We start from the raw sequence: 21,018 nt of genomic DNA, 5'->3' as shown, positions 1-21,018 counted from the left end.
GGAAAGAGTGCCCCCACGGCACAGGCCCGCCCGCGGATCGGTGGGCCCCGATCGCGGGCCAGGCCACCGTGGGGGCACCCCCCGGGGTCAGATCGCCCCGCGCCCCCCCCCAGGACCCCGGAGCCCGCCCACGCTGCCTGGTCCCGCCGGTAAATACCAGGTTTGATTTACGTCGGCGGGACAGGCAATTCCAGCGGGGGGTCGGAGAATGACGCCCCTGACTCTTCATTTTAACAAAACTCAGACCAAAGGGGCCATCCTTTCCCCTTTAAGTATTTCCTTAGTTCCTCTTCCCATACGCCACTGATGCTCACTCAGCTCTTCCTAGATTACAATCCTTGTGAAGCAAGACATTATATTGTGCGTGAAGTGTTGCCAATTCGCACCGGAGACGCCAATAATGTTGCCCTTTTAATGAGGGGGGTACTGTCCCACCAGCGTCACCAATAATGTTGCCAATTAATTATGATGATATTGCTTTTCAGAGTCACCAGGTATCAAATGATACCACCACAAGGTTCAATATATTGATCAAAGATATTGATCAAAGATATTGATCAAAGACCCAACAACCAGTCAGTTAGTTCAAGTTCAATAATAGTTTATTTACACACCGGATTAACTCACACATGCAACATAAAAACACCACAAGCTAAATTATACCTAACACTACAACAACCTGTACTTAACTTCAGGCACCCGGCTTTGGCAGAGGAACAAGGCCTTTGTTTGGATCTGGAGTGGCTGGGTCTGGAGAAGTGACTTTGGTTCTGCTGGGCTCATCCGCCTGGTAGCGATCGTTGATCTTGAACTTGCTTCTGGTCGTGGTGCTGCAGGTGGCTTCAGGTATAGGCCGGGCCGAAGAGTGCCGGTGTGCCAGGGCCAAAAGATATCAAACGCATGGCAGTGCCTCTCTTTATCCTTTGGGGTTTTGCGCTCTTTTGGGCAGTCCTTAGCTTTAGACCCAATAATTCGGCAGTCTTCGATTTGAGCCAATAAAGGGTGCCTTGATGGCTGGGTGTGTCCTGAGCGGTCATTGACCTTGGCTGTTTGGGCTTCCTGGGTGAAGGGAGTGGCGCCAATGTGTCTGGAATTGTATCTGATACCTGAGTACCAGTCCTTTGTCCTGGGGAAATGGGCCATTAGAATGCAAATCGGCTGGGGGTTTCGATACTGTCTGGTTCTCTGTTAGCAAATATACATTTAGGCTCTGAGTTTGCCTGAATCCTGTATTGGCCATATTTCCCTTGAGTCTTTGCAAGTATCCATGCTTCCTTTGTAAGTGGCCATCCCAGATGGCTACAGAAGTAACCCTGCTCATAAGGTTTACTATTAATTCTGCACTCAAACTGCTGAACAATCTGGCCATATACTCCTTGACGCTAATTTTTGTGAAGCGGGAAACCCGAGAGATTAGGTAGAATGTTAATTTTACACCTAGTCCCGTATTACCTTTGATTCAACGGAAAATAAGTTCAGACAAGAGTAAAAGCAGCATTGTCTTTGATCCTGCAAGTTTCTCAACAGATGGGGGAGGTTTCATTTACCCTTCCAAGTTACTCAGTGACTATAATAATCTTTATTGTAACAAATAGGCATACATTAACTGCAATGAATTACTGTGACAAGCCCCCAGTCGCCACATTTTGGCGCCTGTTTGGAGAATTCAGAATGTCCAAACTACCTAACAAGCACGTCTTTCGGGACTGTGGGAGGAAACCGGAGCACCCGGAGGAAACCCACGCAGACACGGGGAGAACGTGCAGACTCCACGCAGACAGTGACCCAAGCCGGGAATTGAACCTGGGGCACTTGAGCTGTGAAGCAACAATGCTAACCACTGTGCTACTGTGCTGCCCAACTATTAAAGACAGACTGATAGAACAGGGGCGGGGTTCTCCATTGGCTGATGCCAAAATTGGGAAACTTGATGGGAGGAGAATCAATTCCGAGGCCAACGTTGCAGTGGGCGTTGATTTGACGCCAAATCACAATTCTCCATCACCTCAAAAGTGGCGGCAATGCGGTCCAGAATGCACGTAGACACCGCTTTACACATCATGGGCGTCATTCTCCGACCCCCCAGCGGGTCGGAGAATGGCCGTTGGCCGCCGTCAATCCCGCCCCCGCCGGTTGCCGAAGTCTCCGAAGGGAGAAAAGTCGGCGGGGCGTTAATGGCGCCGCTGACGCGGAGAATGTCACGGGTCTGCGCAAGGCAGCCGATTTTCGGCCTGCCGATATTCTCCCTTCCGGATGGGCCGAAGTCCCGTCGACGTGATGACCGTTCACGTCGACGTAAATTAAACCTCCTTTTCATCGGCGTGACCCGGTGCTCCAGGCTCACGCCGACCAGCGAGGAGGTGAGTGACGGCCTGGGGGGTTGGCTCTGGGCAGGCAATGGCGTGGCCGCAGTCTGAATGCGTGAGGAGAGGTGTGTCTCGGGTTGTGTGTGTGTGTGTGCGGCGGGGGGGGGGGGGGTGGTTAGAGTAGGCTGGGCTCCGGGGGAGTGCCGGGAGGGGGGTCCGTGCCGGGGAGGGGGATGGGGGGGTCCGTGCCGGGGAGGGGGATGGGGGGTCCGTGCAGGGGTGGTGTTTGGGGGGGGGGGTCCGTGCCGGGGTGGAGGTTGGGGGGGGGGGGTCCGTGCCGGGGAGGGGGATGGGGGGGGTTCCGTGCTGGGGAGGGGGATGGGGGGGTCCGTGCCGGGGAGGGGGATGGGGGGGGGGTCCGTGCTGGGGAGGGGGATGGGGTGGTCCGTGCCGGGCAGGGGGATGGGGGGGGGGGTCCGTGCTGGGGAGGGGGATGGGGGCTCTGTGCTGGGGTGGAGGTTGGAGGGGGGGTCCGTGCCGGGGAGGGGTATGGGGGGGTCCGTGCTGGGGAGGGGGATGGGGGGGTCCGTGCCGGGGTGGAGGTTGGGGGGGTTGGTCCGTGCCGGGGAGGGGGGGGTCCGTGCTGGGGAGGGGGATGGGGGTGTCCATGCCGGGGCGGAGGTTGGGGGGGGGGGGTCCGTGCCAGGGAGGGGGATGGGGGGGGGTCCGTGCCGGGTTGGAGGTTGGGGGGGGTCCGTGCCGGGAAGGGGGATGGGGGGGGGGGTCCGTGCCGGGGTGGAGGTTGGGGGGGGGCCGTGCCGGGGAGGGGGTGGGGGGTGGGGTTCCGTGCCGGGGAGGGGGATGGGAGGGCAAGTGAGTTGGTCCACCTGGCCAGGTGCCAGCCTCCAACAGTTGGACCCATGCGGTCCATGCCACCTGGCTGTGGGGAGGAGGGTATATAGGCAATGATGACATGTCGTCGTTCCCCTCCCCCCCACCAGGCCGTCATGTTTTCAGATCATCCAGCGATGTTGGCCACCATGGCAGCAGCCGCTCATGTCTATGTTGCCCTGGATGAGGAGGAGGAGGAGCGTGCCAGAGAGGCGGCGCAGGCTGCTGCAGAGGGGCAGGCGGCAGCCGCCCAGGCTGGAGGGACACCTGACCGACAGGACGAGGAGGGGGAGGAGGACGTCGCGGCCCCACGGCAACGGAGGCACCCGAGGGCGCCCCGTGTGTACCGGCCCAGGCAGTCATACCAGGACCTCACGGACCGGGAATGCAGGAGGAGACTCCGGATGAGCCGGGAAACCGTGGCACACATCTGCCACCTGCTGGCACACCTGTCACCGCGTGGCACTGGCAGGGGACACCCTCTCCCCGTGTCCGTCAAGGTTACGGTGGCCCTGAACTTATATGCAACGGGGTCATTCCAGGCACCGAGTGGGGACCTGTCCGGCATATCGCAGACATCGGTGCACCGGTGCATCTGGGCAGTGACAGATGCCCTATATGCCATGGCGCACCGCTACATCCGCTACCTCGTGGACCGGGCCAGCCAAGATGCCCGGGCCGTGGGCTTCTCTGCCGTGGCCGGGTTCCCCATGGTCCAGGGCGCGATCGATGGGATGCACCTCGCCGTGCGGCCACCTGCAGATAACAGGGCCGTGTTCACTAATAGGAAGGGGACCTATTCGATGAATGTACAGGTGGTCTGCGACCACCGCATGATGATCCTGCACGTCTGCGCCCGTCACCCAGGCAGTGTACACGACTCATTCGTGTTGTCGCGGTCATCCATCCCCGGCATGTACGAGGGACGCCATCCCCGGCTGAGGGGCTGGTTGCTGGGCGACAGGGGCTACCCATTGCGATCGTGGCTGATGACGCCTATACGGAGGCCACGCAATGAGGCGGAGAACCACTACAATGATGCCCATGTAGCGACAAGTGGAGTGATAGAGAGGTGCTTTGGCGTGCTGAAGATGCGTTTCAGGTGCCTGGACCTCTCTGGGGGCGCCCTCCAGTATCGGTCAGATAGGGTCGGCCGCATCATTGTGGTGTGCTGCGTCCTGCACAACATAGCCCAGCAGAGGGGCGATGTGCCGCAGGCAGAGGAGGGCGGAGTGGAGGAGCAGCAGGAAGAGGCGCAGTCCTCCCAGATGAGGGGGATGGGGGTAATGGTCAGGGCAGACGGGGTAGACACAGGCGGGTGGCTGTCCACCGTTACCGGCTGGCCCAACGGGCACGGGACAGACTGATAGACGCCCGCTTCACTGACTGGATGGGCGTGGGAATCGGGTAGTATGGCCACAGACCGCACGCCATGGCAACAGCCGACCACCCACCCCCCCCACCCATCCACCCACCCAACACCCTCACCCCCCTCCCCAACCCCCCCCCCCCCCCCCCATTGCCGATCCACCTGCGGCACAACGGGCCGGGCTCACACAGTTGCAGGTGGACGCGTGTCTATCGCAGGCCATGGAGGATGATGACAACCCGCCCTGCGGTGAGCTCCTGGCTCTACATCGTTGGACTATGTCTGACCCATGGCCACAGTACCACCATCCACCCGGACCATCCCTGCATGCGGCTGTGACACTGCAGCGCACGGTCCCGTCCTCTGCCCGGGGGGGATGTTGATGGCGGCCCAGGGGGAAGGGGGCAGACTCACCTGGGGCTGAGGTAAGACCACCCCTCACACACACACACTTGCGCTCAACGAACATGACACCCCCGCACACTTTGGACAGAGCACAAAGGCAGCTTCTGTAGGTGTAACATTGACTTTAATAACCAAAGGAGTTCATGCACGTGCCCTAGCCCCTAAAACTCATCTGTGCCCTGCAACCGTGCCAACTTACTCAGTGTCTAATTGTTTGGCCTTACGGGCCCTTTGACTACGTCTACGTGGTTCCCCAGACGGTACAGCAGAACTGGAGGTGGACTCCTGTGATTCCTGCCCTCTGACACTGGATCCCTTTGGCGGCCGTTTCCTGGGGCGTCCTGGCCTAGATGGGCCAGGCTGCGGCCCGGGCGACTGGGATGGCGAGCTGCCAGCCTGTCCTGCCCATTGCCCACCCGATGCACCTGGGACGGAAGGGGGGGGGGGGGGGGGGGGGAGTCCGAGGTGTCGCGGTGTACCGGGACCTCCCCTACAGAGGGAGACGGGACGGTCACACCACCTCCTCCTCCCTCGGGGTGCCCGATGGCCCCCAGGCCTCTACATGGGTGGGGGATGCGAATGGACTGGCCATCCGACGCCCCCCCGACATCTGGCGCTGCCAGCCCTGGAGGCCCGTGCTGGTATCGACAGGGGTCTGCAGGTTTGCAGCCATGGAGCCCAGGGGGTTGGCAAACCGTGTCTGTGACAGTGCGACGCCGGCTCGCACATGGCCACTGGCGCCGATGCCCTCAGCGATGGCCTGCAGAGACTGGGCCATGGCCTGCAGAGACTGGGCCATGGCCTGCAGAGACTGGGCCATAGCCTGCTGAGACTGGGCCATGGCCTGCTGAGACTGGGCTATGGCGTTGAGCGCCTCTGCCATCTGGCGCTGGCACTGGCTCATGGCCTCCTGTGAGAGGGCAGCCATTTCCTGGGCCACAGACGCCGCCTGCACGGAAAGCCCCAGGCCTCGCAAACCATTCCCCATGTCTGACACCGTGGCACCCATTGCCTCCACCGCGGACGCCACCCGTGCGGTGTCGGCCTGGGTGGCACGCATGTCCGGCACCACTCCCAGCTCCTGGACGCGGGTGGACTCCTCCACCTGCGACCGCAGCCGCCGCAAGCCACCCTCTTCGCTCGTCTCCGGTGGTTGCATCGGATCTATGTGTGGGTGTGGTAACTCCAGGAACCCGGGATCCATCTGGGCGGCAGATGTTCGCTTGGGCTGGGCTGCCCTCCGACTGCCCGGCCCCTCTGCTGCTCCTACCTCCACCTGCTGTACCGGGACGGCTGTGTTCTGCGCACCAGTGAGTGTACCAGACGCCTCATCACTAAAGTGCCCAACCGAGGTGAGTGTTTCTGCGATGGTGGAGGGTGTTGGTGACAGCAGTGGCGTTGTGTCGTTCTCTTCGTCCCACTCTGAGTCCATGGCACTTTGGGGTGGGGGTCCGTCTCCACCCATCCACTCTGAGTCACTGTCCGGTATTTCGTCTTCCTGGGTAGTCCTGTCCCGGGTACTGCTGTCCCGGGTAGTGGTGTCCTGGGTAGTGGTGTCCCGGGTAGTGGTGTCCCGGGTAGTGGTGTCCCGGGTAGTGGTGTCCTGGGTAGTGGTGTCCTGGCTCGGATGTGACGGGGGCCTGTGGCTGCCCCCCTCGTCGCTGGGTGATCGCTCCCGCACGTGACGGGGGTGTCGTCTCCCTGTTGCTCCAGGTCTCTCCGTCTCCCGTGGTGTGCGAGGGGCATCCTGCGGGCGTCGCATGCTGGAGGGTGTGGGTCTCTCCGTCTCCCGTGGTCTCCGAGGGGCATCCTGCGGGCGTCGCAAGCTGGAGGGTGCGGGTCTCTCCGTCTCCCGTAGTCTCCGAGGGGCATCCTGCGGGCGTCGCATGCTGGAGGGTGCTGGTCTCTCCGTCTCCCGTGGTCTCCGAGGGGCATCCTGCGGGCGGTGTGCATCTGCGGGGATGGGTGCCTGGACGTTTGGTCCTGCGATACACAATGAAGCATGCATGGTTAGACATCAGGCAGTGATCAGGTGATATGGGGGAGGGGGATATAGGGGAGGGGGGATATGGGGACGGGCTGTCGGTGGCTCACTTGCTGGTGGGTCCCCGACCTCTGCATCAGCAACCTCCCGGTCCTCAGGTCCGCCAGCCAGTTCCAGGGCCCTTTCCTGGTGTTCGGTCAGTGGCCTCTCATCAGCGGGCCCTCCTCCAGTCCTCACATGCTCCCTATTGTTGTGTGCGCGCTTCTCCTGGGGGGGGGGGGGGGGTGGGGGCTGGCAGGGGTAAAAGGCAACACTGTTAGGCAGGTATATGAATGCACGCCATCGGTTGCGTGTGCTTTGCAGAGGTTAAGGTTAGGGCTGGATTCACTTGGGGATATGGGGGATATGGGGGAGGGGGGGATATGGGGGAGGGGGGATATGGGGGAGGGAGGATATGGGGGAGGGGGATATGGGGGAGGGGGGATATGGGGAGGCTCACCCTGCCTGCTCTGACCCACCTTCTTGTGGCACTGGGTGCCTGTCCGCGGTGTCAGGGCCACAGCGGTGACAGCCTCTGCCACTTCCCTCCACAGACGCCGGCTGTGGCGTGGGGCAACTCTGCGGCCGTGCCCGGGATACAGGGCGTCCCTCCTCTGCTCCACCGCGTCCAGGAGCGCCTCCACATCGCGTGACTCGAACCTCGGGGCTGAGCGGCGGCCAGCCATCCAGTCGGGTGTTGTGGTCGGGTGTTCCAGTCGGGTGGGGGGGAGCAGCACGACCTTATGAACCGTCACGCCGTGCGGCGCGTATGACGCTTCACGGCGTGAACCACTGCGCAAGCGCGGATCCCGTTACATCGCTGCTAGCCCATTTCGGGCCGGAGACTATCGACCCATTTTTCCGACGTGACGCAAGTCGGATTTGCGCCGTTTTTTGCGCCGATCGGCGGACTTTCCGCCGATAACGGAGAATTTCGTCCCATTAGTCGGCCTGACCCATTATTCTCCGGGGATTCTGCGATTCGCCGCTGTGTGTGTGTCTTTGAGTTTCTTGTAATTTTGTTTTCACCGAATTATTTTTTTTTCTCCAAGGAAGGGGAGACTGTTAAGTAATGGGTTAAGAGACATTCCAATTAGTTGTCTCATTTATGTTAAGTATCCAATAATTGACACTGATATGTAAAGGGGTTTCAGGTGGCCTTTGTGTCAGGTGATGTGAAGATAGAGTTTTGTGCAGAGCCTGTTAAAGTGAAATAAAGGTGTTTGTGAAAAGAAGAAGAACCGTTGACTCTTCATACAACAGCAGCTAAACGTCTAACAAATGGTAGCAGCGGATGGTTGCTGTGCAAATTTATGTGATGGGGTTTCAAACGCAGGAGGTTTTATAATTTTCCTTTTGGCAAACAATGCTAAATGTTGCCCTCTTGTGTGGGAAACAAAGAAAATAAGGAGAGTGGTCAAAAGAACTTTGGCTGCTGAGACGTTAAGCCTTGGAGATGTGGTGGATATGGCCTTTTATACAGCTCAGATATTGACAGAAGTTTGGGGATTAGGGGATTTGGGTAATATACCTATAGAATGTCACATTGACAGTAAATCCCTGTGGGAAAATTTGCACTCTACAAAAAGTGTCAATGAAAAATGGCTAAGGATAGGCATCGCACGTTTGAAGCAGATGTTGGACAGAGGGGAGTTAGCATAAATTAAATGGATTGACAGTAGCTATCAATTGTCAGACAGTTTTACAAAAAGAGGGGCTAGTTCACAGAAACTTTTGTATATTGTTAATGAAGGGCGCCTTTTTCTGTGACTGTTTTTTTCTTCAAAAAAAAAGGAAAAAAAGAGGGGACTTGTGTGTGTGTTTTATGAGTTTCTTGTTTTCACCTAATAATTTTTTTTCTCCAAGGAAGAGGAGACTGTTCAGTAATGGGTTAAGAGACATTCCAATTAGTTGTCTCATTTATGTTAAGTAACAAATAATTGACACTGATTTGTAAAGGGGCTTCGGGTGGCCTTTGTGTCAGGTGATGTGATAAGAGAGTTTTGTGCAGAATCTGTTAAACTGAAATAAAGGTGTTTGAGAAAAGGAGCAGAACCTTTGACTCTTAATACAACAGCAGCTAAACGTCTAACATCCGTATCCGATGGGCTGAGTTGAGTTCCCGACGGCGCAGTTCACTTGTGCTTTTAAATATCATGGGCTGGATTCTCCGTTTTTGAGACTAAGTCCCCATGCCATTAGGAAAACTGTGGTCTTTTACGCCAGGTAAACTGGCGTCAAAAGGCCACTGATTCGGCGTTTTGCTGGGGGCTAACGGAGCAGTCGTAGTGCTCGCAGCTCTACCTGCCGATACGGCCCCCAGAACGAGACTCACACTGTCGGGAATTTGGCCGGTCGGCAAGGAGCATCGCGGGCAGGCTTCAAAACGTCTTATATTCTAGCCCCTCACATTGGGCGCCATGAAGTTAAATCAACACTATTCTTAGAAATCTCCCCCTAAACCAAAAAGGGTCAAAAAAGATGTTCCAAATGGTGCACCATGATTTTCATTCCTTGACTCCTTTGCAGACTTAAGTAGGTGCAATTCGTGTCAAACTAATGTTTCAAGTTATTCCCGGTATAACCTATATCTTCAAAGAAGGTTTTATCTACTTACCGCTCAGTAGCTTTGATCCGGAGTCCTGCCTTGCTGAGAAAGTATAGTAGACTTAGATCACTATTTTTGTAACAAGCACTATTTCAGGTTAAAGTGGGTTTTTAAATTACTTTATTTCACGTCAAAAGATAACATTGTCTTTACAACAAGTAAAAAAGATCTTGCTTCAGGAATTCCGTTCCGGTTGATCGGACCTTCGTGGCCCCCTTGACAATCTCTCTCCTTATCTGCGGGTGTTCTCAGTAACTTCGATCCCCTGTTCGGCTCCTGCATTCAGTCATTCCCATCTACAGAAGCAGCTCAGAGCTGGAAGTGTTTGGCTGCTAGCGATTCAGGATATTTCTTACCCTTCTAACAGCCGTGCTGGTTACATGCCATTATCTTCAAGTAATATCTTCTGCTCACTTATTTAACTTTGTTTGTCCATTTTATTAATCTCGTTTCCATCATGTCTAACAAGAGGATCTTTCAATGATAAGCATTAATAAAAATGCTTTGATGCTTGTCAAATCTTAGAGGAGTGATACATCCGGTTCTCGTCATGTTTAAACTGATTCCTGCTTGGTGCTAATTTATGCCTCAGTATACTCAACTGTTATCTTCAGATTTCCACTTTTAACTGATGACATGAAGTTTCTATTATTCACAAATGCACATTATTTCACGTCATTCACTTAAGGTTCAACTGCTTGCTAAAATAATTAACTTCTATGAAAGTGTGAAATATTGTTTCCTCGATGTAACTAAAAACTTAATTCACTAGTATTTCTTTAACTTGAAAGAACAGGATCAGATTACAGCACAAGCTGTCTCGAGCTGCTAAAGGCTGTCTGCACTTCAAACCCTCTTTTCTGAATGCTGTTAGCCCTTTGTGGAATTTTTGCTTGCTTTTTCTCATATTCCTTTGGGTTTTGTCAGACCTTCATGTTTCAAATGACATCGTTCCCATTTTACTTTACAGCCTCAGGCAATGGTCTGAGGCGGTATTTTGGGGGGGCGGAGAATTTCAATGCCAAAACACAATCTCCGCCCCATCGCCCTTTCGGCGCCGGGGGCGGAGAATCCAGCCCCATGAAACCGCCGTCATGGCTGAGAGAAGGTAGGACGTAGAGAGACATGTCTGTTGGTTGCTGGGCCGGACAGTGGCCGGGCTGACTGGGGTGAGGGGGGGAACAGGCCATGTGGGCAGGGTGCCACCCCCACGGGATTGGCGCAGTGTCCAGGCACGGACCCCCATTGCCATGGCCTGCAAGGCAGCCATCTTGCTGTGCACCCCACTGTCCACCCACCTTGGCCCCTGGCAAAGATCGGTGTTGTGGGTGCGCTCCCACCCCCACAATCCCGCACCCCACCTTCTGCCATCCTCCCCCCCACCTCCATTAGGCGGCACACCCAGGGCAACACTCACTGTAGCCCCTGGGGATGGTGGGCAGGGGCCATGGAGTGTACCACTGGCAAGGGCAGTGCCAGTGCCAGAGCCAGAGGCCTCCACGATGCCGGACACCGAAGGGGCCAGGGATGCAGAGATAAGGCAATGGGGGAAGGCAGAGACGGAGCCTGCAGTGCCAACCAAAGCCACCATGTATCCCATTGGACCTGGTTGGGCATGGCACGTATGCACCAGGAGGCCTTTCACCCTCTGCAAACAATTAATATTGGAACTCAACTGACAATGGTGGCCTTCCTGCTCGTCACCGCAGCTCTGGGGGATGTCCTGTGGCTGTACGACCTGGCACTGCTCGAGGAAGAGGAATCTGCAGCAGAGGAGCGTGGAGCAGCAGAACAGGAAGCAGCCACCCAGGATGGAGCGCCAGGCACCCAACTGGCCGAGGAGGAGGTGACAAGGAGGCGCCGCAAAAGACCTTGTGTGTACTGGCAGCGCCTGCCATTTGAGGACCTGCCGGACCGGGCATACCGTCGAAGACTCCGGCTGAGCAGGGAGACAGTGAGTTATATCTGCCAGATCACGGCACACCTGGCAGCGCAGGGGTATGGGAGAGGACACCTACTCCCAGTGGGTATGCCATGGGGTCCTCCCAGTCGCCGAGTGGCGACCTATGCGGGATCTCAGACTTCGGTGCACAGGTGCACCCGTGCCATCCCAGAGACCCGATGTGCCCAGGCAGCTCAAAACATGCATTTTAATGGGCCCGGGCCTATCAGGATGCCTGGTCATCGGGATTCGCCACCATTGCCGGGTCCAGGGGGTGATTGGTGGAGTGCAGGCCATCCTATGAACACCTGGGGAGGGGGAGGATGGGCAGGACATGGGGCGCAGGCACAACAGGAGGCTGCATGATGAGTGCACCAGGGGCAACGTGCACAGGTCACCTCCAGGTTCATTGGGGGACGGGGGGAAAAAAAAGAGGTGAATTGAGACCCTGGCCAGGGGTACGGATACTGCATCCCACCCTCACCCCCCCCTCCTACCCACCCCCGCGATACATATCTGCCACATATTATTCCCCCCTTTCCACCCCCTCCCGAACCGGGTCTGCATGCTTGCGACCATGGAGTGGACCATCTCTGTCTGGGACTGCACTACATCACTCACTGACTGTGTCACCACCTTCTGGGTTTGTGTCACGTCGGCCAGCACCTGGTCAGTGCTGCCGATGTTCCCGGCCATGGCCTGCTGTGACAGGGCCACACGCAGGAGCACCGCTGAAATTTCCAGGTGGTTCTCACACATGGTTGCTAGTGAGGAGGTAATCCTGCCCTGGGCCTCAGCCAGCACCTGCACAGAATGCCCCCGGCCTTGGACATGCTGATCCATAGCCAATACCGTCACTCCCGTTGGCCTGGATGGCACGCACTGGAGCACCACCTTCTGCTGCTGCACGTGGTTGGACTCCTCCAACTGCACCTACAGGTGCTGGATGCTCGCCGACAACCACTCATGTAGTCCCTGGCTCTGCAACTGCATCTCCGTGATTGATGGGGACGGTCCGTTCCAGAAACCCGAAACCCATTTGGATGGCAGCTGGTCCCAGAGGTCGACCTGTCCTCCGACTGTCCGCCCCCTCGGGTGTTCCTCCCTGTGGTAGTCGGTATTAGAGGTATTACGGTACACTGTAATGCTGTAGGATCATTGGTTAAGCCTGCCTGCTGGTTCCGCCCAGTAAGGTGGAGTATAAGAGCCCGTGTCACCCCAGCAGCTGCCTTCTGTACCTGCGCTGCTAGGGGAAACATCTAGTGTAATAAAGCCTTCAATTGTCTCCAATCTCGCTTCTAGGAGTTATTGATCGAGCATCAATTTATTGCACTAGATTTTAAAGAATGGAGCTCCGAATCAAGCTGGAGTGTCTGCAACTCAGCCCCCACGCGGCAAACTCAGCGGCAACCTTCAAGCACTGGCTGGCGTGTTTCAATGGATATCTCAGGACGGCCGCAATTACACCCACGGAGGACCGGAAAATGCAAGTTCTGCACTCGAGGGTGAGCCCAGAGATCTACACTCTCATCGAGGACGCGGACGATTTTGAGGCCGCAATGAATCTGCTGAAAGGACACTACATTCGCCCTGTAAACCAGGTCTACACCCGACATCTACTCGCAACGAGGCGACAAATCCCTGGGGAAATCGCTGGAGGAGTTCTACCGTGCGCTCCTGGTGTTGGGGAGGAACTGTAACTGCCCGCAAATTTCGGCCAGCGACCACACAGAACTTTTGATCCGGGCCACATTTGTTGAAGGTATGCTGTCCTCCCAAATCCGCCAGCGATTGCTGGAGAAAGAGACACTAGGCCTCAAGGAGACACGGGCCCTTGCTAGCTCCCTGGATGTGGCCTCCCAAAACACCCTCGCTTTCGTCCCCGACCGCGCGGCAGCCCCTTGGGCAGCGTGGGACCCCCTCGCTACCGACTCCGATGCATCCCCCAGCCCCCAAAAGCCTGTGCTGTGAGACTGTCAGGCAATCCAGGGGGTCCCGCTGCTATTTTTGCGGACAGGCCAGGCACCCCCGACAGCGCTGTCCGGCCCGCGCATCCCTCTGCAAAGGATGCGGCAAAAAAGGGCCACTTTGTGACGGTATGCCAGGCCCGGGCGGTCGCTGCGGTCTCCGGAGGCGAATCGGGACCGCCACCACAACCCTCTCCACGGGCCACGTGCGGCCAGCGAGCGCCGCCAAAATTCCGCCTCCAGGGCCACGTGTGGCCTCCGGGCGCCGCCATCTTGTCTCTCAGACACCACGTGTGATGGATGGGCGCCGCCATCTTGTGCACCCTCAGCCATGTGCGACCAGTGGGGCCGCCATCTTGGCTGGACTCTCAGGATCCCGACTCGGATGACCACACACTGCCCGAGGAGAACAGCTAACATCTGCCACGACTAACCTCGGTGACCCTGGACCAGTCTCGGCCCCGAACACTCTCGACTGCGCTCATCAATGGGCATGAAACATCCTGTCTGATCGACTCTGGGAGCACGGAGAGCTTCATATACACCCCAACACGGTAAGGCGTGGTTCTCTCCCCGTCCACCCAGTTGACCAAAAAATCTCCCTGGCCTCCGGGTCTCATTCAGTGGAGATCAAGGGGTTCTGCGTAGCGAACCTCACGGTCCAGGGAAGGGAGTTTAAAAATTACCGGCTCTACGTCCTTCCCCACCTCTGCGCGGCCACACTCCTAGGGTTAGATTTTCAATGCAACCTCCAAAGCTTAACCTTTAAATTCGGCGGCCCTATACCCCCCTCACTGTCTGCAGCCTCGCGACCCTCAAGGTCAATCCGCCTTCCCTGTTTGCGAACCTCACCCCGGATTGCAAACCAGTCGCCACCAGGAGCAGACGGTACAGTGCCCAGGACCGGACCTTTATTAGGTCGGAGGTCCAGCGATTACTGAGTTAGCAACAGTCCCTGGAGAGCTCAAGTAGTAAAGACCGGGGAGAAGCATAGGATGGTCTTCGATTATAGCCAGACCATCAACAGGTATACGCAGCTTGACGCGTACCCTCTCCCCCACATATCCGATCTGGTCAACAGGATCACACAATACGAGGTCTTTTCCACGGTGTATCTCAAGTCTGCCTACCACCAGCTCCCCATCCGCATTAGTGACCGCAAATACACTGCTTTCGAAGCAGATGGGCGGCTCCACCACTTCCTAAGTGTTCCCTTTGGTGTCACTGACGGGGTCTCGGTCATCCAACGAAAGATGGACCGAGTGGTTGACCGGTACGGTTTGCGGGCCATGTTCCTATACCTCGATAATGTCACCATCTGCGGCCACGACCAGCAGCACCACGACACCAACCTCCGAAAATTCCTCCATACCGCAAAAATCCTTAATCTCATATACAACAAGGATAAATGAGTGTTCAGCACCGACCGTCTAGCCATCCTCGGCTACGTAGTGCATGATGGAGTTATAGGCTCAGACCCTGAACGCATGCACCGCCTCATGGAGTTCCCCTCCCTCACTGCTCCAAGGCCCTGAAACGCTGCCTGGGATTTTTCTCTTATTATGCCCAGTGGGTCCCCAACTATGCGGACAAGACCTGCCCGCTGATCCAATCCACGGTTTTCCCCTGTCGACAGAAGCCTGCCAGGCCTTCAGCCGCATCAAAGCGGACATCGCAAAGGCCATGATGCGCGCCATCGATGAGTCCCTCCCCTTCCAAGTCAAGAGCGACACGTCCGACGTTGGTGGCCACCCTCAACCAAGCGGGCAGACCCGTGGCCTTCTTCTCACGCACCCTCCATGCTTCAGAAATCCGCCATTCCTCAGTTGAAAAGGAGGCCCAGGCCATATTAGAAGCTGTGCGGCATTAGAGGCATTACCTGGCCGGCAGGAGATTCACTCTCCTCACTGACCAACGGTCGGTGGCTTTCATGTTCGATAATGCACAGCGGGGCAAGATAAAGAATGACAAGATCTTATGGTGGAGGATTCAACTCTCCACCTACAACTATGAGATCTTGTATCGTCCCGGAAAGCTAAACGAGTCTCCTGATGCCCTATCCCGCGGCACATGTGCCAACGCACAAGTGGACCGCCTCCGAGCCCTCCACGAGGACCTCTGCCACCTCATTGAGGAGGGCAGGACAGCCACCAGGACCTGCCAAATCTGCACGGAGTGCACGCCGCACTTCTACCGGCCAGAGAAAGCGCACCTGATAAAGGCTTCCCGTCCCTTTGAGCGCCTCAGCATGGACTTCAAAGGGCCCCTCCCCTCCACCGACCGCAACACTTACTTCCTGATCGTGATTGACGAGTACTCCCGGTTCCCATTTGCCATTCCCTGCCCCGACATGACCGCAGCCACCGTCATTAAAGCCCTCCACAGTATCTTTACGCTGTTCGGTTTCCCCGCCTACATACACAGCGATAGGGGGTCCTCCTTTATGAGCGACGAACTGCGTCAATTCATGTTCAGCAAGAGCATTGCCTCGAGCAGGATGACCAGTTACAACCCCTGGGGAAACGGATAGGTAGAGAGGGAGAACGGAACGGTCTGGAAGACTGTCCTACTGGCCCTATGGTCCAGGAATCTCCCAGTCTCCTGCTGGCAGGAGGTCCTCCCGGATGCCCTCCACTCCATCCGGTCACTGCTGTGTACCACGACCAACCAAACACCTCACGAATGTCTCCTTGGTTTCCCTAGGAAGTCCTCCTCCGGGATCTCACTCCCAACCTGGCTGGCAGCTCCTGGACCCATCCTGCTCCGCAAACACGTGCGGACACATAAATCGGACCCATTGGTCGAGAGGGTCCAGCTCCTCCACACTAACCCTCAGTACGCCTACGTGGCATACCCCGACGGCCGGCAGGATACGGTCTCCCTACGGGACCTGCCGCCTGCTGGATCCCCACACACACCCCCAATCCCACAGGCGCACCTCACAGCCGCCCCATTCCCAGGTGGATCGGTACTCCCACCGGTCCAGTCTAGGGGTGATGAAGCTGCCGAAGAAGCCGAAGCCATAGATGCCCGAGCTAGAGCCTGCGTCACCACTGAAGCTACGACGATTGCAGAGGACGACCAGGGCCCTCGATCGACTAGTTCCTTCATTCTGAACTGGAAATAAATTTTGTAAATAGTTGCGATGTAATGAGGCAAAACCACTGTACTGATGTATACCAGGTACCTCCATAACCTTAACCTCTACCACTGTGTAATGTGAGGCCACCACCCCCGCCGGACTCTTTTTTTTAAACAGGGGGTGAATGTGGTAGTCGGTATTAGAGGTATTACGGTACACTGTAATGCTGTAAGACCATTGGTGTAGAAGGTACTGTTTTCATTAGTTCAGCCTGCCTGCTGGTTCCGCCCAGTAAGGCGGAGTTTAAGAGCCCATGTCGCCCCAGCAGCTGCCTTCTGTACCTGCGCTGCTGGGGGAAACATCTAGTGTATTAAAGCCTTCAATTGTCTCCAATCTCACTTCTGGAGTTATTGATCGAGCATCACTCCCTCCACCCAATATACCGGGTTAGCTGTGTGGTGCGCACTAGATAATGTCCCAGGAGCCTCCTCACTCAAATATCCAACCAAGGTAAGTGTCTCTGGGTGGTGGAGGGTGTTGGAGACGCTGTGACGGGAAGTCAGTGTCGTCCTCAGACTCGAGCTCCGGGATATCCTTCGTCTCGGGTTTAAGGCTGGTGTCCGAGCTGCTCTCATCGCTGCCCGGATAGTGGGGGGTCTCCGGCTGTCGCACTGGCTGGGGCGGGGGAGACCAGATGGACTCACCCCATCTCCAGCAGGTCCTGCAAGACACAAGACAATGTGCATGTTAGATCGGGGGCGGGGAGTGCATGTGGATGGGGGTGATGTAGGTAGGGGGAGAGTGGTGTGGGGTTGGGGTGGGGCGACACATCAGTCACAGGGAATCGCAGCTCAGCGGGTTCTCACTTCCTCGCCCGTGGCTAAACTCCATCCCGGCGACCTCCCTTTCCTCCGGGCCACCAACCTCATCCAGGGCCCTCTGCTCTGCCACAGTGAGGGGTCGCAAGTCCAGCGCTTCCCCTCCAGTCTTCTCCTGCCCCTGGCGGTTGTGCACGGCCTTCTCCTGGGGCAGTGGGAAACAGAAAATGACACTGTTCGACAACCCGACACATGCAGCCCAGGGGGTGGGTAACTGGTGGCCTCAGTGGCCAGGGCACCCAGCCATGGTGGCTGGTATCATGTGGTGCAGGGTGAGGGTTCGGCCCAGGTTGGGGGGAGGTAGGGTTACGGGTGCGTGGGACGGGGTTGGTGCCAGGGGCACAGTTCTGTCTACTCACCCTGGCCGTCCTGAGGAATTTGTGCCGTTTTTTCCGGCACTGCTGGCCGGTCTGGAGGCCTCTGCCACCTGCGCCCATGCACGGCAAATGGCAGCGGCTGGCAGCCTCCTTCCAGGGCCGGGTTATCGCCTCTCCTCCACGGCTTCCAGGAGAGTCTCCAACCCGGCATAGTTGAAGTATGGAGCCATCTTGTTGGCTGGGGTGGAGAGTGTGGGGATGTGTGGCTGCAGCTGGTCAGCCTGCTGTCAACCACAAAACCGGCAAATCCCGCACCATTCCTCATTGGGATTGATTGTGTTCCACGTGGCACCGGTGCCAACCCCTTAACAGCAGCTGAATCAGTCCAGGTACGGCGCCAGTTTTGCTGTCTTGGAACTCGATGAATCCTACCCCTGCGTCAACACTTGCTCTCAGGGACGGAGAATCCAGCCCACAGATCTTATAACAAGACAAAGGAGCAGTTAATCAATTTCTGGTAGAGTTGGTTGATCAGAAAATCAACTCATAAAACTGTGGGACCTTTAATATTCATCTGAACTTTGTAGCCGTTTCAACATCTCATCTAAATTACGGTAATCCCCAATATTACACCATTCCCTCTATTGGAATGAGGTAGCAACATAGATTATATAATCAACTGTTACTTATTAAATCAGGGAATAATGGTTAGTTCAACATTATTACATTCAAACTGTTCGCAACACACAGTCACTTTGTCTCTCGGATTTCTTTTGCTGTTCAAGACTTCACTGACTACTTCCTCTCTGCTTTATAACACCCTCACTAGGACACTCGGTGGGTCAACAGCCAGCAACTTGTCCCTTGCGGCGTCAAGCTTCAGCTGGTAAGTACTGAACAGGAGACTGTGGCATTATGAGAAATGTACAGAACTGTAAGGGTTAATGTTGTGTCCGAATCAAGCACTAGAGGGAGCCAGATGTAGAACTATATAAAGCATTGATGCTAAGCCTTCTGGGAGAGTGTTGAGGAGAAGTCTAGGAGAAAAACTGTAGAAAAGCTAGTGTGAGTGAGAGCAGATCATAGTTCTTGTATTAGTGTAGAGATTAATGATAGGGGAGTGTAGATTGCGGGCTGGATTCTCCAATTCTGGGGCTATATCTACAAGCTGGAGTGGGAACAGTGGCGTTTTAAGCCAGGAAAACTGGTGCAAAACGGCCACCAATTCCCCGTTTTGCAGGGGCTAGCAGGACGGCAGCGTAGAGCATCCAGCTTTAGCTGCCGATATGCTCCAGAGAATTGCCGGGTCCGTGGCCGTGCATGCGCACGGCGGCAGGCTGTAGCGGCCGTGCTGTGCTTCATGGCGGACGCAGCCTGCGGACCCGGCCCACAAAATAGTCCCCCCCCCTCGGCTGGCTCGCGCGCCCCGGATCACCCCCACAGTGCCCCCAGCCCCGAATAATGCACCCCGCTGCCCGTGGATCGACCCTTCCCCCGACTGAGTCCGCAGCCGCTACGCTGAGTTCCCAACGGGTGAGACCGCACTCAACTGACAATATCCCGAGTCCGTCGAGACGTGGCGCGGCGTACTCTTCAAGTACATCGTTTTGAACGGGGTGGAACATCGCAAATGCAGCGCCGCCCCTGATTTGGTTGAACACTTGGATTCTCATGTCGCAGAATCCAGCCCTGTATGTTTATTGTCAATTGTTTATTATATTGAAGTCAGAGGTCAAATCCAATAAAGTAGTGTCAATAAATCCTTAGCTTTGGTTAATACAAAAGCTTGTTGTGGTCTTTGTGAACACTACACCAACCATCCTAGGAACTGAACCACAAAGAACACCGCATGGTACCAGGTGTGTATTTCTAAAAACATAAGCAAATAGTTTAGATAGTATAGCTTTAAGAAAATTCAGAAAAACAGTCACGTCGCTACACCGATTGAAAAATCTGCACAACACATCGTAAGATGGAAGGTCTGAAAAAAACAGAACACTTAGGATGACCGGTAAACTGTGTCAAAATTGAAACTATTTCAAACACCAGTTTGAAGTTTTCTTATCTGCCTCCGCCCGAGAAAATGCTTCTGAACAGAGAAAAATTGTGTTTCTTCTTAATTTGGCTGGACCGCATGCATTAGAGTTGTTCCTCTCATTTGAATTTGCAGAAGTTGAGATAAAAGAAAAGTATAATATGGTGGTGGAAAAATTTGATGCTCACTGCAAAAAGCAACTGAACGAGACATACGAGCGCTATATGTTTAGAAAAAGGCTGCAGCTGAAAGGGGAGTAGGCAGATTCTTTTATTACTGCTCTAAAATTAAGAGTGCAGTTGTGTAACTTCTCCTCCGTTGCCGATTCAATGCTTCGTGATCAAATTGTCTTTGTAATTAATGATGAACGTTTGCGAGAAAAAGTGCTGAGACGGCCGGTTTTGCCACTAGATGAAGCAACTCATATGTGTGAAGCCAGTGAACAAGTAACCTTTGAATATGTGGAGTTCAGGGCAAACGGGAAAGCCGCCAAGTTGGGAAACGTGGCAGACGCCATTAATGCTGTGCCACAGCATAGAAAACTGCGCACAACGGCTGGCAGCCATTTTGAAAGTGACATCATGAGCGTAATGATGTGCACACCACGTGCCACGCCCACAGTTAACAAAAACTGTCCGGCAAAAGGCAATTAATGTTACAAATACAATCACTTTGCAGCACAGTGCCGTTTCGCAATAGCCGCAACAGGAATAAATTTAAAAGATCGTACAATTATAGGAAGATACAGAGTATAAAGAAGGAAAAGAAAAAAAAGTCTTACCTGATAATGATGATTCCTCCCAATATGCACTTAAAGATATACTCATGGGTGGTGCGATTAATAGGGTTAATGCTCTGGACTGTGATAACAATCCAATATATCAGCTCTCCAAAATTATTCAAGAGTGGACTGTACTAGTCAACATTAATGGGTCTGAGGTTCCATTTAAATTAGATACAGGTGCACATGCAAATTTAATAATGGAACAGAATCTCAGACAAGTGTACAGCAAACCACAGATAAATAAATCAACTTGTAGATTGACTGACTATAATGGCAATGCCATAGCCACGAGAGGTTCCTGCTGTCTCATCGTTCAGAATGGTGACATTAGCAAGCCACTAGACTTCAAAATAGGAGAAAATGACAAATCATCACTACTTGGGGTGGATGCTTGCAGCAAAAATCAACTTG

At 55.2% G+C, this 21,018-nt stretch overlaps 1 protein-coding gene across 6 annotated transcripts in view; it reads left to right on the top strand.

Moving 5' to 3' along the window:
* Positions 1-21,018, top strand: part of LOC140424705 (uncharacterized) — a 429,538-nt gene that overhangs the window by 355,319 nt on the left and 53,201 nt on the right. For all 6 annotated transcript variants that reach the window (XM_072508006.1, XM_072508009.1, XM_072508004.1 and 3 more), the window contains one exon: positions 18,618-18,674. In XM_072508006.1, coding sequence (XP_072364107.1) covers positions 18,618-18,674 — 57 coding nt within the window. The remainder of the gene's footprint in view (positions 1-18,617; positions 18,675-21,018) is intronic.

The sequence above is a fragment of the Scyliorhinus torazame genome, chromosome 6 (assembly GCF_047496885.1).
Source record: "Scyliorhinus torazame isolate Kashiwa2021f chromosome 6, sScyTor2.1, whole genome shotgun sequence".
NCBI lineage: Eukaryota > Metazoa > Chordata > Chondrichthyes > Carcharhiniformes > Scyliorhinidae > Scyliorhinus > Scyliorhinus torazame.
Note: the sequence above shows the minus strand (reverse complement) of the source record. Positions and strands in the feature narration are given on the sequence as shown.